General features: G+C 35.4%; 2 protein-coding genes across 2 annotated transcripts in view; one reads left to right on the top strand and one right to left on the bottom strand.

Annotated features, from left to right (window-relative positions):
• The window catches only part of LOC114879613 (neurotrimin-like), a 538,060-nt gene that overhangs the window by 455,247 nt on the left and 63,162 nt on the right, over positions 1 to 19,651 (top strand). The window lies entirely within an intron of this gene.
• LOC114879614 (chymotrypsin-2-like) lies at positions 6,287 to 8,893 on the bottom strand. Its single transcript, XM_029194684.2, has 7 exons — positions 8,845 to 8,893; positions 7,892 to 7,962; positions 7,487 to 7,581; positions 7,256 to 7,397; positions 7,063 to 7,173; positions 6,702 to 6,851; positions 6,287 to 6,430 (listed from the first exon to the last, which is right to left on the bottom strand). The coding sequence occupies exons 1-7, from the start codon at positions 8,891 to 8,893 to the stop codon at positions 6,287 to 6,289; spliced, it is 762 nt and encodes a 253-aa protein (XP_029050517.2).

The following is a 19,651-nucleotide window of genomic DNA, read 5'->3' as shown; positions in this document are numbered from 1 at the left end:
AGTCCAGGTACACGAAAAGTCTTGTTTTTCAAGCACAAGTGATACATGTAAATTCATCTTGTTTAAATATTCATCAAAGTGACACTGAATATTAAACTTGATTACGACCATGTTCATAATTAACTCCATTTATTTTTGAAGGTTAATATAGACATTTTTGTATTTCAAGCAACCCTTACGCAACCCTTGAAAGTTGTAAATACGAAATAGAGATTAGGAATGAATAATTCTGAAAATCGTAATGAATCCCTCTTTCTAAATTTTCAAGCTCGGCACATGCTGAAACTGATCTCATCACTAATTATTGAACCTCCAATTTGATTTTCTGTATATTTTTTCTAATGTTAAAGTATAAGTTGATTTTTCGGTATTAAAAACTTTTTTCATCAACTACCTAAGAACTAGCTTTATTAGAAATTAATAGAGAAATAGAAAATTCGAAAATAGAAATTAATAAATTTCTCGCTACTGCCTAATATTAACTGAATCATGATAAGTCCATCAATTCATAACGTCATTCTGAAATAATTACTTTATTTATCGCTAGTTTGTAGCATTAAAAAAAATAAGCATCCGAGTTTGGTATCTTTTCTTTAATAAGACTTATTGTTAGAAGAAAATAATACAGTAGTCTCTCGTCATATTGCCGCGGACCAGGTTATAGAAGTGGAAAGTTTCCTGGAATATTATAAATAGGTTCTTTTAATTATGTGCGCCTAAAATCAATCATCCGTTTCCAAATTAGGGTGGATATTTCTTTTAAATAATAATCTTTACCTTAGGAGTGAAATTAAATTATAGTATGCTCTCGTTATATTGCCACGTGAACAATTTGTCCTTCACACTGATTTTCAAGCATACAAGTGCCAAACTTTGGGAAGGAGAGGGTAAAAACATGTCACCTTTGTAGGCTATTGTTACGTGCGGTACGCGCGCGTGTGATTGTGACGCTACTGTGTGAAAGTGTCAGCTGATGTATGAATATAAGAGTATGAAATGTGGCAGTGTGTTAGTCGAGCAATGCAACTATCGATAACGTAACGCGCGTGTGACGCCGTAAAGCCGGAAAATTTACTAGATATTTGTGAGTTCGGAGATACGCTAGTCCCATACGGGCCCTTTCATCAGATCGCTAATATAATAGGATTTATGAAGGAGGCTAACAAAAGGTTATGTTAAAGAAAATTAGATTTGATTAAAATGAATCAAAAATGGCATATTATAAAATAAAAATATTAAAATATAATGAAATACATATAATATTGAAAGGTATAAAATATATAAAATATTGGAATGTGAAGAGTATATAAAATATTGAAAAGTATAAAGTACATAAAATATTGAAATATGATAGTAGGCATAAAATATTAAAATATAATGAAATATAATAATGCGATTAAGTATACGAGAATGCAGATTTAGCTCATGAACAACTTAGATTTGAGACACACAATTATTGGCCGGAAATAGACAGATACATGTGATAAAATACAATTTAGAATTAGGAATTTCCAGTTGAAGAAGACTCTCACAATCAAAATTGACTACTGGAAATTCCTCGGTAGAATATCCATAGAATAACCGGAAGAGTAAAGGAAACGACTCACCGGATTATGTGGAAAAATTCGGTATAATGGTCCAAATTCTATTGCTGCTATTTTCCTGTTGTTTGGTCCCTGGAGGAAGGAGAGTAGAACGCACATACCTTGAACTATTGCACCGTTCGAAGTTTTTAACACTCGACTATTCCAAATTTAAATCTACGTTATTATTAATGTAAACTACAATAAAAAAAAAACAAATTTAAAATAAAACAATATAAAATAATTAAAAGTAAAATAAATTGAATTAAGAATTTTGATACGCGAAGCTGTCTTTTGCCTCACTTGCCACTTTTCAAGCTAAGTACAAAACTCGTCTCAATATTGCTCCGCGGACCCGCCGACACGCTGCTCGCGATTGTACATCGAAGAGTATTGCAATCTGTACCTCTCGGAGAAGACCAGAGTGGGCCTCGTCCGAAATTGTTTACATTGCGTTGTGGTGCGCCTAACGAATTAGGCGGCGGCGTCGATGCGTAAGGAGGCGGGATTCGCTTATCGGTGGTGCAGTAGGGATATGTGCGCTCCTCTCTCTGTTTTAATCTTTCTCTTTCTAATTCGAGTATATTTCTTTACTCTTCCTGCCATACTAAAGATTTCGATATTCATTAAAGTATAATACATTTTACAAAATTGTTTTGATCTTAACATTACAGGTAGAAAAATATGCTTTCCAAAATTAGTACCAATTACTGAATTTGAACGAATGCTAAATAAAAGTTTGAATTCGCATCTTGGACTGACCGGCGTGGAGGAAATACAATATTACAATATTTAATAAATTAATAGAAAATTCGGATTATTATAATGTATGTATAAGGAATTTCGATCATCTTCGCGGAGCCGATAAGGAACGTTCTAGAGTGGTCAGGATTATCGGACCACACGAATGATATTTCGGATTTACATCCGGCGATACTCAGAACCAAAGACGACACGTGATTTTGAGCCGTGGGACCACGCTGATTTCGAGGAAGGAATTTGTTACTCTAACAATCGGAATTATGTCTGGAGGAGATGGACTATCTCGAAATATCAAAGATCGTTTCTGCGTTCAATCAGGGGAGGTCCAGAATGCAAAACAATCTTCATGGTCTCCGTTTACACCTCCAACCAAGGTCAAAGGTATAACGGATCAAGATGATGGGGGTAGATCCATCAAAAAGAGGACAGAAGGGAGGGGGGGAAACAACATGGCTTTTACCTTGACAGTCGACGATGACAGCATTAACAAATGCAGTCAGAAAATACAGGGGATAATTTATGAGAGGGTGGAAGAAACAAAGCTTTCTCCTTGACAGATGACAGCATTAACAAATGCAATCACAAAATGAGGGAGATAATTTACGAGAGAGTGGGAGAAACAAAGCTTTGTCCTTGACAGATGACAGCATTAACAAATGCAGTCGCAAAATAAGGGGGACCATTTACGAGAGAGTGGAAGCTCCTTGACAGATGACAGCATTGACAAATGCAGTCACAAAATAAGGGGGACCATTAGTGAGGGGGGAGAAACAAAAGCGGAATGTGTAAAAATTTCTGTTCGAAACGTAACACTATAATGATGTAATAGCGATATTAGCTGGCTAATCGCTCATGTGGCAATATAACGATTATTTATTGTATATTAAATTTTGAATTAAATAATGAATACACTGTAAGCTACTTAATTCCAGTTATAATAAACATGCATGATGCAATATTTGTCAACTTTTCGAAAGATGATAATAACTGCAATTAATTACATATTTTGGTTAATTATTTCCCATATTTACAGTGGAAAAATTTTGTACATTCATAAGTTGTGATAAAGTCAGTGCAAACGAAAAACAGCTCTTTTCAGAGCTGTTACATTTTCACAAGGAGGAAAGGTTAAAGGTAATTAATTTTCGTTTCCATTTGCATTTTCAATTACTGTTCCTTTTCGGGAGGAGGAATAACTCGAACAAAAGCTGGGCTGATTAACTCATTTCAATCCACTGATTTGAGGATACTAAATATAAAATTTTGCAATTACATTATGTTATTAGTTTGATGTGAAATTTTATGTTTTATGTATAATTAGCTTCCTCTATAATGCAAATTTTATTTTATCTTAGCTAGTAACAACAAATTAATCCAAGAAAAAGAATCTCAAATTTAGTGTTTTCAAATGAGGACAGTATACTGAAATGTGTTATCTCTGTGGCACTCTCTTATAGCTGGAATTATAACCGCAGCAATATTTTATAGCTATACTAACTATTATTAGTCTAAAAACACTTAATGATGTTCAGCATAATGCAATTTCCTGGAATATCATATAGGTCCTTTTAATTATGTACGCCTAAAATCAGTCATCCATTTCCAAATTAGGGTGGATATTCCTTCTTAGTAATAATCTTGACCTTATGAGGGAAATTAAATTATAGTAGACTCTCGTTATATTGCCACGTGAACGATTTGTCCTTCACACTAATTTTCAACCATAGAAGTGCTACACTTTTACTATCATGACTTACGAAAATGATACATTTTTATCATATTTGCTTCTCTTGAAACTGAATGTTTAGAAATTTAAAAACGCCACTTCTACAGCCTCGTCGGCGACAATATAACGAGAGTCCACTGCACTTCATTTTGTCTGTGTTTGTACCCCCGCGTCTATTGTTCACAAACATACATTTTTATGAAAAATTGATTACTACTTATTGTTAGTTAGAAGAACTCATGAAACTGTATTAATTTTTTTTTCATATCGTTTGAATACATTGACTTTAGCAGACAATTGATTGCATTCTAGTTTTAAGATTTGTTTTTAACCGACTTCGAAAAAGGAGGAGGTTACTCAATTCGATCAGTATATGTATGTATATTGTTTTTCTGTTTGTTCATCGATTACTCCGAGATGGATGGACCAATCGAAACGAAACTTGTTGCATCTTGTACAGTATAACTCCCCATTGGTCCCGTAAAAAATTATTTTGCATTTTTTCATTCCTAACGACTTTTTTTTCTTAATGTATGTTCGCCGATTACTCTGAGACGGATGGACCAATCGGAACGAAACCTTTTGAATCTTGTAGAGTATAACTCCCCATTGATCCCGTAAAAAATATATTTTAAATTTTTTCATTCGTAACAACTTTTATTGCAAAATACGTATTGGTTCATTTATATTTTTTCGGCGATCACTCTACACTTTTCACATCTCGTAGATCTTCCCACGATGATCCCATTTGCAAAAATTTAAGTAACTTCTTATTGTTAATAACTATCGTTATTGCAATTAACCAATAAGAACGGTAAATCTCCTTACGACATCCTAGAAATACTACTCGTTCCACTAAAAAGTGTGAAATAAAATAATTTTTAGTAAGAAATACAACCGACTTCAAAATGCACCATTCATTTCTACGACAAAATGCACTAAAAAGTGTGAAATAATTTATATTTTTATCCGACTTCGAAAAGGAGGACGATACTCAATTCGATGTGTGTATTTTTTTTTTATTTATACAAATACCCAACAGCTATTAATAAAACCTATTTATTCGTTAAATAGTATATTAAATACATTTCAACCTTTTCGGAGGCGGCGCAATATTAAAAATACCAGAATAAACGATGTTGCCAATAACCATTTGGTTACGGTATGGCGCACTTGGTAATTAATAAATCGTAAGAAAAAAAATACGAAACGTTATAAATACGGCTGATAACATCTGTAATTGTAACGATTGCATCAGAAGTTGGCAACATTTCTTGTACATGAATTTGAATCGACTTCATTAATATGTGAAAGCCATGGATCTAACGTAGGAACCTATGGACGGAGCTCTCGGCGCGGGGGTTGCTAAATTTGCGACAGTAGGGTTGTCTCTTTCTAGAATATGCTGCGATCAGGGTTTTCCGCCCCATACTCAATGATTCCAGATAGACCACACATTCTATACGCACTAACACGGACTCCGCACCGTGTAGTCGAGTTATGTGGGAAAGAGACAGATGTGTGTATGTATGTACATACACGCTTCGCCTATATTCGGCTATTCAAAAGTTGACAATCGGGACTGTTGAAGAAAATTTTTTAATTTTGCGCCGCCTCCGAAAAGGTTGCAATGTATTTAGTATACTATTTATCGATCAAATAGGTTTTATTAATAGCTGCTGGGTATTTGTATAAATGAAATAGAAATTATTTCATTAGGAAATAGAAATTATTTTATACTTTTTAGTGCATTTCGTTGTAGAAATGAAATGTAAGTTATTTTACACTTTTTAGCGCATTTTGAAGTCGGCTGTATTTTTTGTTAAAAATTATTTTATTGTTTTATTGTTACTGATCGAACTGAGTAACCTCCTCCTTTTCGAAGTCGGTTAATAAAAGTGACCTACTCTCTGATATGAATATTCGTAAATTACGACTTTCAAAATAAATAAAAATTTGAAAAAGTACATTTTAATTTTAGATGTTCTTTAATATATTTTTATAAATTTTTATGTTATTCCAATATTCCAAAAGTGTACATTATGATTAGATAAGTAATGTATTGTTATTTGTGGTACAGTAAAAAGAATAATACTTTAGGTAGATCGGATTCAATATACAAATTATGAAAATATTTTACTCCACGCTCATGAGATCGTAATGAGCTCGTCGCATTTCCTTTTGTTACGTTCGATTTATATTTCGATGATCGAATTTAAACGGCATGCGATTTTATCCAGTCAATTTGAGCTGACACACGTGTATAGACACTGGGATATTCAGTAAGGGCACAACCCCTCGACCAAGATACGATACCTGTGAGTTCTCCATTGACAGTCAATGGACCACCAGAGTCGCCCTATCAAATCAAAAAACACAATTTTCTAAATACAATTCAACTGAAAGAAAATACAAAATAATTCTGGCAAACTGTCAATACGTTATCGCTATTAGTACACTAGTAAAATAATAAAATGACGAATTATCGGTTCGCTTATCAAAGTTGATATAAACTAGTAGCACGCTTTGCTAGTGTCATACGCAATTCTTTTAAAAAATATTCTTTTTAGTTCTTCTGGTTAGTTATCTGTAATAATTAGCTGTTATCGTATATCTTGCATGCTACTTACGTCGCATACTCCCTTCTCTACGCTTGGGTAGTAAGCACAAACTTGCGAATCATAAACTTTTCGGATGTCTTTGTAACTGTATTTGCAGTACTCTTGATCAGCAATCAAGATGTTGACACGTTGTAGGTGAACGGGTGCGGGACCACCTTTCTGTAATTGTCAGATTTTAGAAAAGTGTCGTTCAGTTTGAATAAAAATTTTAATTTGCTAGCAAATATTTTTTTACGTGCGTTTTTTCGACCAATTGAGAAAATTTTCAATATAAATTTTATTTTGTCATTCATATTGTTTATTACTTGAACACTATCGCAACTTTTACTACTTTTACAAATTTAGTATAATAAATAATTATGCTACTTACCCGTCTGCCCCATCCAGAGACTACTGCAGTATCATTGGCTTTAACAACTTGGTTCTTTGATGGAAGTGGGACAAAAGCAATTTGTTCGGACTTTACAAATGGTTTCTCGACCTATAAAAATATTTATTTAGGTAAAAATTTCAGAAGGGTTGTGATATATGTATAAGTGAAGAAATATTTTTATTCTAAATACCTTGAGCAGAGCAATGTCGTTCTTCCATGAATCAGTTTTGTTATACTTTTCGTTAATGATGATTTCCTTAACATAGTGTTCAGACTTTGGAACAGTCAAATTTATCGTACCAGCAATTACCTTGATATTTGCCGCTGTTGTGCTTAAAGAAATATCAGTTTTTTCGTTATTATTCCCTTCTTATGAACATTCACACTAACGTAGTTTTATGTAAATTCTTGAAATCCTTACTGCAAGACACAATGAGCGGCGGTGATAATATAGTTTTCATTAAGAATGGATCCACCACAGAAATGGAACGAACTGTCCTTACCTTGAAGGGACACCTAACAACATACGGATATGTTGTAGTAATTTCAGGAAATTCAATAAGTAATGCGTATATGTAGATGTGAAGCATAATATTCTTAACCCGGTTAGTGTTAGGTAGTTACGACTTGGTTGTTTATTCAATGTTGCATTCAATTAAATTTTTTAAATAAAATTATTTAATTTGAACTTATAGCATGCATTCAAGATTCAAAATTTCCCCAGGTATAATGCTTACGAAGCTAATGAATTGTTATTCCTCTTTTTAAAGAAGATTAATTTCTTTTCTTTTGCAAAAAGCTGTACATATTGTTGTTTTTGACTAACCTGGTAGGGGATTTCTCCTACTTTAGCATTCTCTCCGTTCACGATCCTAGGATCAAATCTCAGCAACCCAGCTACGTAAATAATAACAGAACAGAATAATTAGTGTAGCGCAGTAATTACGGATGGTGCCGTTGTTCATTAGTGTAAGTTGACACCGATTGCACCTATTTGTTATCTAGTTCTATTTAATCGCACAGATTGCAGTTTGCAATCACTAACAGTCCGGCAATTCTTTGCTTTACACGAAGTAGAGAATTGTTTCATAATCTGTAGAAGAGGGGAGAAAAAGGCGTTTCGCCCCAGGTCGTCTGTCAAACTCGTCCAGTGGTGTTAACAACAAACGATCCCTACCCCAGACACCTATCGTACCGATATTCGGAACTTATACAGGGTGTGATTCTCTCGCTACGCAAGACAAAAGCCGTGCCGCACAATGGAATCCCTGCTGTTCCGTTTCTTGTCTTCGTCTCAGCCATAAACACACACAGAGCAGTCTTGGGTCCGGCGATATGGCCCTTGGGTCTCTTTACCCGCGAAAACATCAGGGTTCGATTGTGCGGCACAGCTTTTGTCTTGCGTAGTGAGATAATCACACTGTATATATTCGAATGGCATGCCAGGCGAGCGCTTGCGAGAGAACACTGATCAACTCGCCGCCACCTAGCGTCCTCAGTCCGAACTCAAGGCGTTCGGGGAGACGAAACTCTTTCGTCCGCTCCACTCAACGCCTACAAATCATATTACCACTGATGATTAACACTAGGGCGTAAATGTTTATTTGAGAATATTTTATTCAGTACTTTTTTATTATATATTAAATTTTATAATATTTGATAGATTAAGCTCACGAACAGGTGATATCAGTCGTAAATATTTATTGAGTGTTGCATATTTAACTTTTCAAAATATTTTAATCGAATCAATCAAAATGAATAATAATTGTGATCACTTACCGTTGGAGAGGGATAAGAGTGTGAAAAGAGACAAAGTTGTTAGTAGCATGATTCCGTGTGAATTGTTCGCCAAAGAAGACTACTAAAATCTCGCTGATGGCTATTTTATATATCCCCACTACGGTCTTTCAAAACTGGACAAGTTCATTTCGCGAGTCTCAAGATTAGATAGATAGTGTGATTTGTGTTCTATCAACACGTCGATTTCGTGATTGATTCAGATTGTCGCGATTAATTATTTTCCGACAATATTTCAAACGTTAATTGATAATCTCAGATCATGTGTAAAGCTTACACTCTCGACTGCTTTATTTCCTTTGTATTTGGCAACGTTTGCAAGAAACGTTTCTGCTTAATTATAGGATATTTCTAACGAGTGAAATTAACTTATAATGATTTGCAAGGTAATTTGAGGGTTCATGGGTTCATGCAAGGGTTCATCGACATATCAAGCGAGTATAAGAAGTACAGTTTCGGTTTTTCACCTGAATTTTGGATATGATAAGCGAGGACTGATTGTATTAGCAATTAAAATCGATAAATGATTCAGACAAGTGGAAAAGATTCATCTTATTGATTAATCTTGATTCATTTATTTTATCTGCTGCTGCTTAAAAATGTTTGTCTGTAAAATGAAGATTTATCTACTGTTCGTAATCATCATGCTATTCTAGGATAAAAGTATCGTTTCATTTGTTTTATTCTTTCATAATAATTCTATTTTTACTTATTATGCAATTCAGACGTACAATTTTTACTTCATACCAAGACATTTGAAAAGAATTCTTATCTTTTGGTCTGTATACAAAATATATTGAGTACCAAATAGAACTAATGGTAATTATTTAGAAGTTTGCCCTCCATACCGATTTTCGTGACCTTGAAATATGTTGTCAAGCTCATCAATCTGAATAACTTTTCCCTATACATGTTACCGCCGCTCGGCCTTAGTTTCCGAGATATTTGCAAAAACCTTTAGTTAAACTTAGATTACGAGTACACTGTATTCCGGGAAATATGGATTTGAGGTTAGGGTTAGGGTTAGGCTTTTGTTTTTGATTTTTTCACGTTATAATTACCCTTTCTTTCACTTTTTATATATTGTATACCTATATTATTCATTTTATATTTTGTCAGAAATCGGAAACATTTCGCTCATCATGTCGAAAAATGCCATTATACGCTCATTAACATCATGTTGACGTCGGAATAAAAACTCAGCTATATATCTGTTGGATACCCCAACGCTCAGGCCAACTTTCTCCTGAAAGTTGGGTGTATGTGACGGGTGGAAAACTACCCGATTAGTCACGTCCCTTAAGGGCCTAGCTTTTCCGAGACTCTTGGGCCAGGACCTCTCCCAAACTCACTCGATTGCCGGCCTTCCTAGAGGACACTTCGTAGCCAGAACCTCTGTACACGTTATTTGAAATATATATACGTTTGAACTCATCGAGTACTATTTTATTCGCGGGGTCACAACAAAAAGTGGCGCAGTCGGTAGGACCGTCAAACAGTGCAAGGACAAAAAAACTTTTAATAAGTGTTCTTTGCAAGTGAATATTTTTGTGACGGAAAGAAGGAAAAGTGACCACGCTTGTCATCGGAGCCAAACTTGCTGCTGAAGTATCAACGGATTGGGACACAGGTGTTTCTTCGTTGGTGGACGACAGGTACGTTCTTGAGTTTTGTAGCGTGTATTACCTCAGGTACTCTAATTTCAATCATGCCCCTACCAAATTCTCCTGGGCCATCTACCTCTGACAATTCAACTTCCTTAGAATTTGATATGAAATTCTTATGCGATTTAATTCCAAAGGAATTCACGGGCAATCGGTTTGAATTAGGACAATTTATTGCAAATTGCAATAACGCAGATGATCTTGCAACGGAAAGACAAAGAGTTCCCTTACTTTATTTTATTTTATCGCGAATATCTGGTCATGCAAAAGAACAATTAGCACTTCATAAATTTAATAACTGGAATGAATTAAAGGAAAGGCTTAAAATTTTGTACCAAGACAAAAAACATTATTGCCAAATTATGGAAGATTTAAATAATTGTAGACAATTACATTCTGAAGATATCACTAGTTTTTATCAAAGATTAATTAAACTCTCTTCTAGAGCGCTAGGTGCGATTCAACAATATTCTAATGATCCGTCTGAAATCCCTGGAAAAAGAAAAGCCGTGGAGGAAGCAACTTTAAACAGATTCGTTTACCATTCTTTACCACAAATTTCACAAATGTTACGCTGGAAGGACTTTGATAATATAAACTCGGCTTTTACCGCCGCTATTTCCGAGGAACGTGCTTTAAATATGCATCGTTATAAAACCAGACAATCTTGTAATATCTGCGGGAAAACTAACCATGATGCATCAGTATGTAAATTTAATCAATCAACGTTCGAGCGTAATAAAAATATTAGTACAGTCCAAGCTCCAAGTCGAAATCAAAATCCTAATCGATATCCGAACCAACACCAAAATCAACGTTCTCAAAATTCGAATCATTACCAGAATCAACGTTTTCAATATCCATCTCATAATGAAATGCCTCGACACCAATTTCAACCTCAGCAAAACGATCAAAATCCGCCCGGTCAAGTTAAAACTTGTAATTATTGTAAAAAACCGGGTCATATAATATCTGAATGTAGGAAAAGAGCGTATAACCATAGCCGACGGGAACAATCGAACACTCAGCCGAATACTTCTCGTGAAACAGATAACCACGCGGTTCATTTAAACTTGCAGGGTCCTTCCGTGACGAACACCGCACTGGAGGAACAGATAGCTCAATTACAGGTGTTCGAGAATTAAATATATCCATTCCGAAAACCACATTAGATTTTATTCAAGTACCATCTCCGAATTCCAAAGACCTTAATGGTACTTTCAAACTCCTTGTAGATACCGGGGCTAACGTATCCCTCATTAAGGCTTGCAAATTAACTCCAGAAACTAAATTTAATTCTCGAGATAAATTAATTCTACACGGTTTAAGCGCGAATAATCCTGTGGAGACCGTGGGTAGTTGCCAGATCCCAATAAAAATTTGTGATCACTCCGTTTCTGCAAAATTCTATATTTTGAATCAGGCTACAAACGTCCCTTTCGACGGCTTGATCGGAAAGGATATTTTGGAAATGGAATCTGCAACAATTGATTACGCCACGCGCACAATCACGTTTAAATCAGTCTCAGTCGCAATCCCGTTAGTTTCTCAAGATCAGAAACAAACAGGGGTAAATTTGACAAGTATTAGAGGTCGAACAGAAACATTAGTGGAAATTGAAATAAAAAATCCGGAAATTAAAGAAGGTATTATACCGCAGATTAGTTTACAAAAGGGAGTTTATTTATCTAAAGCCATTACTAAAGTAAATGAAAATAATAAAGCTTATGCTACCATTCTTAATACGCGAATCACTGATCAAAGGGTAGAATCAATTTCCGTAAATCTAGAACCACTTCCAAAGGAATCTACAATACTATCTTTAAGTTCTCAAACCCCATCACCGGGTCGAACAAAATTATTATTAGAGAAACTTAGATTAGATCATTTGAATGATGAGGAGCGTCAATCAGTAATAGAAATATGTAATCAATTTCAACATTTATTCCATCTTCCGGGTGATGATTTGGGAGCTACAGATACTGTTGAACATAAAATCGAACTCACTAATCCAACTCCTATATACACGAAGTCATACCGGTATCCTGAAATCCATAAACCCGAAGTCCATAAGCAAATAGAAAAAATGTTAAGCCAAGGTATCATTCAACCGTCCATTTCCCCTTGGTCATCTCCTTTATGGATCGTCCCTAAGAAAACGGACGCATCTGGCGAAAGAAAGTGGAGAGTTGTAGTTGACTACAGAAAGCTGAATAGTGTCACGGTGGGTGACGCATACCCACTTCCTAATATAGCTGAAATTTTAGACCAGTTGGGACATTCAAGGTACAGAAAAACTTGGATATATGCAACAGAAGTTTGTCTGGATATATGCAACATCGCTATCCCCTCCACTTGGGGGGATCCCCCTAAGCCGGACCGAGCCGCTCGGCGAGGAAACCGTGTAATATGATCCGACCGTAATATCGGTGTGACTAATACTAATTGAACGATAAAACTTTTTTATTTTTAACTTTTTCTTAATGAAACTTTTATTAATGCACTTGTGAGATTTTTCTGATTAAAATGGTACCAAACACGATATGATTTGACTACATATGTATAAGGCAGGCCGTACACCAAAGATACATGAAACACGCAACATGCAACATGCAACACGTCGCATGTTGTGTACGAACGTAGAATAGGTAACGCGGCACGGTACAAACGATTTGTACGGACGCAGAATCGACACCTCGCTTGGATATATGCAACATTAAATGCCCAGAATCGACACCTCGCTTGGATATTTGCAACGTTTAAATGCCCAGAATCGACACCTCGCTTGGATATATGCAACGTTTGAAACCCGAGTCGACGCCGCAACCGGTTTTCATTTCCAATCCTCCTTTGCTTTTCGCCAACTTTTAACATCAATTTTAGCAAGTAATTATAATTCAAACTATATCGTGTTTGGTATCATTTTAATCAGAAAAATTTCACCAATGCGTTAGTAAAAGTTTCAGTAAAAAAAAGTCAAAAATAAAAAAGTTTTATAGTTGAATTAGTATTAGTCACACCGATACGTTTCGGCTCTTTCCTTTGATCATCGGACCTCTCTCTTTCCACCACTGTCTGTCCTTTTCTACGTTCACGCTTGGCTGCTCGTCGCGTGTAACCCGAGATTCGACACCTCGACTGGATATATGCAACGCCTGGGTCCCAATGTTTGTTGCATATATCCAAGTTTTACTGTACTTCACAACTCTTGATTTAAAATCCTCTTTTCACCAAATTCGCATGAGACCGGAAGACAGGCAGAAGACCGCTTTTACGACCCCCCGAGGTCATTACGAGTTTACTAGAATGCCGTTTGGGCTTAAGAACGCGCCTGTAACCCTCCAACGGTTCATGGACTGTATATTGTCAGGTTTGCAGGGTCTTCAATGTTTCGTGTACCTGGACGATATAGTGGTCTATGCCTCCTCTATCCAGGAACATTATAATAAATTAAAGGCAATATTTGAACGTCTCGCAGAAAATAATTTACAATTAGAACCCGATAAATGCGAATTTATGCGTCACGAAGTAGCATACCTAGGACATACTATATCAGACAAAGGGGTACAACCCAATCCAGATAAGGTCGCCGCAATTGGTAATTATCCAGTACTTAAGAATCAAAAAGATATTAAAATTTTCTTGGGACTTGTCGGATACTACCGCAAGTTTATAAAAGACTTCGCAAAATTAGCCAAACCCTTAACACTCTTATTAAAAAAGGACATGTTATTTGAATGGACCACAGAACAGCAGGAATCTTTCGACAAATTTAAACAAATATTAACCACTCAACCACTTCTTCAATATCCGGATTTCAAACGCGAATTTATTCTTACGACCGATGCCTCAAGTTATGCGATAGGTTCTGTTTTAAGTCAGGGCCCCATTGGTAGAGATTTGCCTATAGCTTATGCCTCAAGAACACTCAATAGAAGCGAACAAAATTACAGCACGACTGAAAAAGAACTACTTGCTATTGTCTGGAGTGTCAACCATTTTAGGCCCTATCTATACGGCAGGCGGTTCACTATTGTCACTGATCATAAACCCCTGACGTGGTTATTTAATTGCAAGGATCCAGGTAGCCGTCTAATACGTTGGCGATTAAAACTAGAGGAATATAATTATACAATAGTTTATAAAGAGGGAAAACTAAATTCTAACGCTGATGCCTTGTCACGACCCCCAATTATAAATATAATCCAAGGTAATGATACATTCGAAAACTTTATCCAATATCATTACAAAACTCTCAATATTCCGAAGGTCGCGTCAATTCCGTGTCATGATTTTACCTATTTTCCAAACGCGATACTTTATTCTAAAGATTTAGACGAAACCAATTTATATTCTGAAGCTGTGCGAACTAAATACGACATGTCAAATATTAAAGAACCTGATGAGCTATATTCCTTTATCAAATTGGATAAAAATTCACAAACGACCTACCTTTGTATAGCCAAACCTTTCCATTTCGATAAATTAGATTATAAAGGAATATTCTACTCTTTACGAAATTTAAAAATTAACCTTGTAGAAAACAATTACTCGGGTAATATATATATTCATGACGCAACTATTCAAAATAAAAACATAAAAAGGGAAATGTTTTGTGAGATAGTACATTACGTTTTCGAAGACACAACTATTAAACCTATTATATTACAACGGAACAGAATTAATCCTAAAAATCCAGATGAAATTTTAAAGATCTTACAGGACAATCATGACTCAAAACTAGCAGGACACTCGGGATTTGTACGCACGTATAAAAGAATCAAAGAATTTTATCTATGGAAGTCAATGAAGAACGATATAAAGAAATATATAAAGAAATGTCCGTCGTGTCAGAAAAATAAAACAAACTTCAAACCCTCGAAAGCCCCTATGGTGATTACAAGTACCTCAGATAAGCCCTTCGAAAGACTCGCGATAGATATAGTTGGACCGTTACCACAAACAATAAACAATAATCGATTTATTTTAACGATGCAGGACGACTTGACGAAATATTCGTACGCTGCTCCCATACCAAATCACGAAGCCCAAACAGTGGCTATCGAACTCTCTAAATTTATTACGCTTTTCGGAATTCCTAAAACTATTCTCTCAGATCAAGGAACTGATTTCACTTCTCACCTAATTAAGGACTTGATGAAATTATTTAATACCAAACATATCCTATCCTCACCCTACCACCCACAAACAAATGGTGCACTAGAGAGGTCACACTTAACATTAAAGGATTATTTAAAACACTATATTAATAACAAACAGACTGATTGGGACGAATTTATTATATTTGCAATGTTTTCCTACAATACTCATATCCATAAATCGACCGGCTACTCACCCTTCGAAACTCTCTTTGGTCATAAACCATTTTTACCTAGCAGCATAACCCAAGAACCGACTCTACATTATTCCTACGATGACTACATAATTAATCTAAAACAGAAATTAAATTATACTCAAAAAATAGCTAGAGAAAACTTAATCACATCAAAAACAAAATCTAAAACGTATTATGACAATAAACTTAAACAATTCGACTATAAAGTAGATGATTTAGTTTATGTACAAAATAAACAAGTAGCCGCGGGATTAAACAAAAAACTAGCATCCAATTATTTAGGTCCTTACAAAGTAGTCAAAATTAATCGCAATAATACAATTCAAATTCAAAAGAATAATAAACTGGTGACTTACCACACTAACATGTTGAAACCCTCTGTTTCAGGCAACAGCTAGGATGTTGAACTACCACAATTGTCCTTATAAAATAATCCTGACACTATTAACGTTACAATTGCCTTATTCTAATCATACTAACCCTAGTAATAAAACCTATTATACAATTTTTCCCCTAAACAATCACGCTGGATTGTACTACAATTCATTAGGCAATGTTAAATTATCAAATTCGAAATATTCTTTACTAATGCATCATGATCTCGACGTTATTGACTATCAATACATTAGGTTAACTCGATTTTATACGGAATCCGCGAAATTGTGTAATGAACACCGGTTTTATAGCACGTCCACATGTCAGAAGTCTCTCCAGATTATATATTCAGATATAGTAGCAATCAAAGTTAAAATCGAAACCATAGACAATATGGTTAATAATAGGAATGTTAAAAATAAAATCACTAAAAGAGGCCTATTTGATAGTGCATCTTATATTCCAAAATGGCTTTTTGGTACTCCAGACGCTGAAGATACTAAAATCTATGACGAAGCAATAGAATCCTTAATTAACGGAAATAAAAAGATGAATTCTTTAATGAGACAACAGATATCTGTTATGACTAGCACTATCCAAAATTTTAATTCTTGCCTTAACGATCTTAAATTGGACGAACAGAAATTTAATAAAAATATTGAATTATTGAATGATTTTACTAACTCTACCGCTAACCTTCTGAATGGAATTTATACTCAGCACTTAATATTAGAACAGTTACACTTATTAACGCAAATGACTACAATATTGAAGGAATACTGCAATTTATTTATTACTTCCGTTACATTGGCACGTCAAAATTTATTACACCCACATATAATAACTCCTCAAGACCTTTATAATGAATTAATTAAAATCGATCTTCCGAACGGACAAAATTGGCCTATTCCATTAACACTTTACAATATACATAAATATAATGATCTCTGCAAAGTAGACATAATTCTTAAAGGAAGAAATCTCATATTTGCCATTGCCATTCCATTGACCGGTGAATTGTTATATAATCTTTATGAATTGGTACCACTTCCTATCTCCCACAATGGTCCTTACACCCATTCTTATATACAACCAAACTCCATCTACCTCCTTATGAGTACGAACCAGGTATATTACACACAACTACAGAACCTCGAGAAATGCGTGCAGGTCGACGCCACGGAGTACATCTGCAACATCAAACACGTGACGAGGACCATTGCAGAGCCAATATGCGAAACAGTTCTATTTACAACCATCGTCAAAACCATACCAACAGTTTGCAAAATTCGGACCATTCAGGCCAACTTAGAAATATGGCATTACATTTCTAACAACGAATGGATTTTTACAACTGACGAGGTCTTAACACTAACCCTCACATGTTCGAGTACGCACGTTGAAGACATAGAATTGAAATCCACTGGAATCATTCGCCTGCAACCAGAATGTAAAGGGTATACTCAATCAATCATCTTAGAACCGACACAAGAAATCACGACAAATCGCAGCCACAAGATGAACAACCACGATAGTGCAGAGGACCCCTGCTGTACCCAGAATCATAGAAATATAACCATCGATCCACTGAGGCTACCAACTATCAAAATCACTAATCTTGGAAGCGAAGAATTCAAGTATTTACACCATAAATTGGCAAAATTGGATACCTTACTACAGGAATCAGGACAACCATCGATTCCCCAACGCAATCCTTGGTATTCTAATGCTCTGAATGTAACAGCTACAGGCCTATTCATTATATTTGTCATAAATATTCTTCGTTGGTGCGGAGTATTCCGAACACTGGCAAAATACTTCTGCCCCACGTGTCAACCCAGGGCCCCGAACGATAACTGTTGGTTACAAATTTTTAACACCAACATCAACACGGCACCAATAGCGAGGATGCAGTTATCCCAAATCGTGGAAGAAGAATCCGAAGGAGGGGAGGGGGATGTCGATCCACATCCACATGCCAGTGATCGTAGCCGAAGCGGTACCCCAATCCGGACGGAACCGCAAGGACGAAGAAGGTCAACATCACGAGCACCTTCGGTTAATATGGACTAGCAAATTGTTTGATCGATATCAGTATATAATTAACCATGTTATAATTAGTATAATTTTATATTTTTTGTTAAATTTCCATTACTATAACCGGTTAGGTAACAATAACTATTTGACTACCGAAATCATATATCAAATGTATCACTATAGGATCAATTATTATTACTTATCGATAAAATTATATTCATTGAACTAGCATAGTACCGATCATATATTTCGTGACATAAATCTTTATTAATAACCGGCGTTATTTTTATCATTATTATTATAATAACTAGCGTCATTTTATCATTAATATTATTAGTATCCAATTAACTATCTAGGTATAAAAGATGACTGGAGTATCATAGTATTGTATATTGCTATATCAAATTCTTATCTATATATTAAGTTATAACACTGTGCATTTCATTATATGTTTAAGAACATAGAAGAACTATAATTAACTGAATTTTAGTAAGTTGTAATGTTGTAGTAATTAATAATTTGCCATATATCTAATTGATTCACATCTGAAGACGTGAATCAATCTGAAGGGGGGAGGTGTTGGATACCCCAACGCTCAGGCCAACTTTCTCCTGAAAGTTGGGTGTACGTGACGGGTGGAAAACTACCCGATTAGTCACGTCCCTTAAGGGCCTAGCTTTTCCGAGACTCTTGGGCCAGGACCTCTCCCAAACTCACTCGATTGCCGGCCTTCCTAGAGGACACTTCGTAGCCAGAACCTCTGTACACGTTATTTGAAATATATATACGTTTGAACTCATCGAGTACTATTTTATTCGCGGGGTCACAACATATCCCACGTAATGAGACGTACGCGTTCCATAACGAGGAATATTAGCTCTCGTATCACGCCATGTACGCTCTAAACCTAAACCTAACCTAAACCTAACCTAACCCTAACCCTAACCCTAACCCTAACCCTAACCCTAACCCTAACCCTAACCCTAACGCTAACCTCAAACCACTTCAATCACTCTTTCAATCACTATTCAGTCTCCATTTTTCCCGGAATACACTGTACTGGTGACATAAGTATAACTGAAGTTTTTTACGAATATCTCGGAAACTAAGACCGAGCGGCGGTAACATGTATATAGGGAAAAGTTGTTCAGAATGATGATCTTGACAACATATTTCAAGGTCACGAAAATCGGTGAGGAGGACCAACTTCTAAATAATTACCGAACTAATAGTACTATATGGAAATAATAATTGTTAATTTAATTAAAGTTTACAATTGCGAAGTCCAATAATTTTTTATTTTGCGTGAACTGATAGGGGTACGTATTAAGGAAGTGACTTGTCATTTTATATCAAC

This window comes from Osmia bicornis, chromosome 7 (genome assembly GCF_907164935.1).
Source record: "Osmia bicornis bicornis chromosome 7, iOsmBic2.1, whole genome shotgun sequence".
NCBI lineage: Eukaryota > Metazoa > Arthropoda > Insecta > Hymenoptera > Megachilidae > Osmia > Osmia bicornis.
This window is presented reverse-complemented; position numbering and strand designations above follow the sequence as displayed.

Bases quoted from the DNA above. Each gene is read 5' to 3' on its own strand.
- LOC114879614 (XM_029194684.2), bottom strand. From the start codon at position 8,893: ATGCTACTAACAACTTTGTCTCTTTTCACACTCTTATCCCTCTCCAAC. The intron at 7,963-8,844 runs GTAAGTGATCAC...TTATTTACGTAG, and splicing joins ACTCTTATCCCTCTCCAACG to CTGGGTTGCTGAGATTTGAT. The intron at 7,582-7,891 runs GTTAGTCAAAAA...GTATGTTGTTAG, and splicing joins TAGGAGAAATCCCCTACCAG to GTGTCCCTTCAAGGTAAGGA.